The sequence below is a fragment of the Marmota monax genome, unplaced genomic scaffold (genome assembly GCF_021218885.2).
Source record: "Marmota monax isolate L192 unplaced genomic scaffold, Marmota_monax_Labrador192_F-V1.1 WCK01_AAM20220418_F8-fsc00008, whole genome shotgun sequence".
NCBI lineage: Eukaryota > Metazoa > Chordata > Mammalia > Rodentia > Sciuridae > Marmota > Marmota monax.
In genome coordinates this window covers 9,842,865-9,847,177 of record NW_026694432.1, presented here as the reverse complement: position 1 = coordinate 9,847,177, position 4,313 = coordinate 9,842,865, and the positions used below count along the sequence as shown (strand labels likewise).

The following is a 4,313-nucleotide window of genomic DNA, read 5'->3' as shown; positions in this document are numbered from 1 at the left end:
GTGTGTGTGTGTGTGTGTGTGTTTAAAGAGAGAGAGAGAGAGAATTTTTAATATTTATTTTTTAGTTTTCAGCGGACACAACATCTTTGTTTGTATGTGGTGCTGAGGATCGAACCCGGGCCGCACACATGCCAGGCCAGCGCGCTACCACTTGAGCCACATCCCCAGCCCCACTTCTTTTATTTTTGTTATTTTTATTTTTTTATGAGATGGCCCCAGACTTCTTACAGTGTGGCCAAGGAGCTATGTTTTCCAGCTGCCTGTTTAATTGAACCACAGCTATATCTGATGGGATTTGATTTGAATGGAAAGTTCCTTTTGGCGGCCATGTGGAGAGCTCATATTGGGGACAAGAGTGAAAGCTGGCAGATGAGTTTAGTGTAGATGAGAGATGACAGAGGTTTAGTCTTGGTATTGAGGATTTTTGAGAAGAGGTGGAATCTGGATATGTTTTGAAAGGAGAGCCAACAGAACTGATAATGAGTTGGATGCAGGGTGGGAGCTGGGAAATGGGAGGAAAAAGAGGGCTCAAAGTTGTTTTCTAAGATTTGACCTGAATGACTAAAAGAAATTTCAGAAAAGGTGAAGATAAGGTCAAGTGCAGGTTTGGAAAAAGATAATCAAGAATTCTTTTTTGAGGGAGAAGGCACTGGGAAAAGTTGATCAGTGGATACTAAATTCCAGTCAGAAGCAAGAAATTCTGGTGTGCTGTTATATAGTAGAGTGACTATAGAAAACAAAAATGTACTGTACATTTCAAAAAGCTCAGAGAAAGGATTTTGAAAGTTTTCAACATAAAGAAATAAATGATAATTATTTATGAGACAGAGACATTTAGCCTGATTTAAATATTACATAATGTATACATGTGTTGAAACATCACTTTACTGGTTCCTCATTAATATGTACAATTTTTATGTATCAGTTAAAAATAAATTTTCATTTTAAAAAAATCAAAAGAAATCTCTTTTAAACACAAAATTAACCTGGTCAAGCACCATAGTTTATGAGACACCTATTCTAAACGATGCAAAAAAAAATTTTTATGTACCTTTATTTTTATTTATTTTTATGTAGTGCTGTGGATTGAACCCAGGGCCTTGCATGTGCTAGGCAAGTGCTTTACCCCTGGGCCACAGCCCCAGTCCAACAATGCAAATTTTAAAGTCAGTCATTGAAGTATTCATCCATTGGTTTATGATTACCAATGTAAATAATACATTTGTGCTAATAAATTTTTACCCTGTCCTGTAGAAATCTATAACCTGTCAGTGTGATAGCTAATTTTACATAACCAAATTCCACTTCCTCTGGAGACTTTGAAGGCTTAAAAAACAATAAATATAAAAAGTAAAACTTTGACCACTCTTTTTGTAGGTCAAAGAGTAATATGTAAAAACCAAGTCTCAAGATTAAATTATCAGGAGAGGGCGACGGTTGGGCGCGCGTGCCGCTCGGCCCCGAGCCCCAGCTGTCCCCCTCCCGGCCCCTCCGCGCTTCTCCTCGTCATGGCGGCCCTCAGCAAGTCCATCCCTCATAACTGCTACGAGATCGGCCACACTTGGCACCCTTCCTGCCGGGTCTCCTTCCTGCAGGTCACTTGGGGCGCCCTGGAGGAGTCCCTGAAGATCTATGCCCCCCTGTACTTGATTGCAGCAATTCTCCGGAAACGAAAATTAGACTATTATTTGTACAAACTACTCCCTGAGATCCTACAATCCGCTTCATTTCTGACTGCTAATGGGGCCTTGTATATTACTTTCTTCTGCACTTTAAGGAAGATACTTGGAAAATTCTACTCATGGACTCCTGGCTTTGGTGCCGCTTTACCAGCATCTTATATGGCCATTCTAATTGAAAGAAAAAGCAGGAGAGGGCTGCTCACAATTTATATGGCCAACTTGGCTACAGAAACACTATTTAGAATGGGTGTGGCAAGAGGAGCCATCACAACATTAAGAAATGGAGAAGTCCTTTTGTTCTGCATAACAGCAGCCATGTACATGTTCTTTTTCAGGTGCAAAGATGGTTTGAAAGGATTTACATTTTCTGCACTTGGGTTCATTGTAGGCAAGGAAGAAATTCCCACACATTCTTATTCACCAGGGGCAGCATATGCAAAAGTGGAACAAAAGAGAGAGAAACACGAGGAAAAACCAAGAAGAATGCATATAATTTCTCTAGTTAGGAAACTTGTGAATTTAATATGCAAGCATGGACCAAGGCATAGATGTTGCAAACACTATGAAGATAATTGTATCTCTTATTGCATTAAAGGTTTCATCAGAATGTTTAGCGTGGGATACTTGATCCAGTGCTGCCTGCGAATCCCCTCTGCATTTAGGCATCTGTTTACAAAGCCATCCCGGCTACTTTCTCTCTTCTACAATAAAGAAAACTTCCAGCTTGGAGCTTTTCTTGGTTCTTTTGTTAGTATATACAAGGGTACTAGTTGCTTTCTGCGTTGGATCAGAAACCTGGATGATGAACTACATGCTATTATAGCTGGATTTTTGGCGGGTATATCAATGATGTTTTATAAAAGCACAACAATTTCCATGTATTTAGCTTCCAAACTGGTAGAGACAATGTATTTCAAAGGCATTGAAGCAGGGAAGGTTCCCTATTTTCCTCATGCAGATACTATTATGTATTCCATCTCTACAGCAATTTGTTTCCAGGCAGCTGTCATGGAAGTTCAGACCTTGCGACCGTCTTACTGGAAGTTCCTTTTAAGGCTCACCAAGGGCAGATTTGCTGTCATGAATCGAAAAGCCCTGGATGTTTTTGGTACTGGTGCATCTAAACACTTTCAGGGTTTTGTCCCCAGATTGGATCCAAGATATACAGTTGTAAAACCGGAGTTACCGATAGAGTTTTCATGAAGATGGCTATAATTTATTAATGTGACTATATTTCATCATTATATCCTGAAGAGTTAATTATGTTGAATACAAAGAAGGGGGCCCAGCTCGAACTTCAGTGTTATTTCAATGAGAGAGCTTTTTTGTTTTGTTTTGTTTTTCTTACCAATCAGAAATACAGAAGCTTTTTAGGAAGGTGTTGCTTAATAATTAAGCTTCCTCTGTAGCCAGAATCTGATTCTGGATCACTGTAGTGGTTGACATTGTGATATATTATTGATTAAATTATGTCCATAAACGATATTGAATTATCTATATAGAAATGTAATAACAAGAGTACACTTAAAATTACTTAAAAGAGTCTTTAGTTCATTCCAATATAATTCTTGGTTTAAACTAAGAATATTTCTCATTTTAGGATTTACAAAGGATCACGGGTACGTGGATTTGGTCTGTGATTATTTTTAAGTTTTGAATTGGTATTTGTAGTAGTAGAATGTTATAGATTTGAAGAAATTCTCCATATACAATGCTGCTTTAGTATAGAGCAATGTAATTGGAGAAAAGTGGCCATTCTTACTTCAGGGATGCAAAGATGGGTTTTATACCATTGGGGTAAATGTCGTGGTATCCATGCTCTTTTTTCAACTAGTAACACCATCTCTCTCCATGACCAGTAGGGCTGTTTGGCAGCCCAGTAAACCTACATACTAATGGCAGGTTAGGAACAAATGAAAATTTACACATGTGTTTTAATCTTTTACAATAGCATTACACTTGAATATTTAAAAACAAATATTTAAAAACAAATCTTTTAAACCTCCTATAGATATATTGTGTTTGTTGTCATTTATAGAAGCTGAATTGTTTATAACTCAGTTTGTATGCCATTGTTTTAGAAAGGATCAAAATCCTATGGAACAAAAGAAGTTTTTCGAAGTTTAGCAGTGTTTTACCCTGTCAACTGTTTCACTTAAATAATAGATGTTTTACAACTAAAACAACATAAAATTCCAAATTTAAAAAAAAAAGATTAAATTATCAGCAGACAATTCTAAAAGAGATGTTTGCTAAGTGGGCAAAAGTTTTTTATGTACCTTCTAATTAATTAATTAATTAATGTAATTTTTTTCACATATAAGCCAAAAAAAAAAAAAAAAGAAAGAAAAGAAAAGAAAAAGCACTCAACTTTTCTCAAAAGGAAAAAATCCATGTTCAGTTATGTCATTTAGTTCTTCCCTGGTTACATTCATTCATTCAACAAACATATAATGAATGCTTTCTATGTTCCAGGCACAGTGCTAGATTATGGGAACACAAATATGAACAAGGTATCTTCCCAGTCCCTACAGAGTTTGCATTCTTGTTGGGGAGATAGAAAAGTAAATACACAGGACTTTCAACTCCAGCAATCTGGCAGACTAGATAACCAGGAGAAGTTGTCACTTA

The 4,313-nt window shown here is 37.0% G+C and overlaps 1 protein-coding gene across 1 annotated transcript; it reads left to right on the top strand.

Annotated features, from left to right (window-relative positions):
* The first annotated feature begins 1,441 nt into the window (after positions 1–1,441).
* Positions 1,442–3,852, top strand: LOC124110041 (transmembrane protein 135-like). The gene has a single exon (XM_046469110.2). It carries the CDS (start codon positions 1,509–1,511, stop codon positions 2,883–2,885), a length of 1,377 nt encoding a protein of 458 aa, XP_046325066.1. The 5' UTR covers positions 1,442–1,508; the 3' UTR covers positions 2,886–3,852.
* The last annotated feature ends 461 nt before the right edge of the window (positions 3,853–4,313 follow it).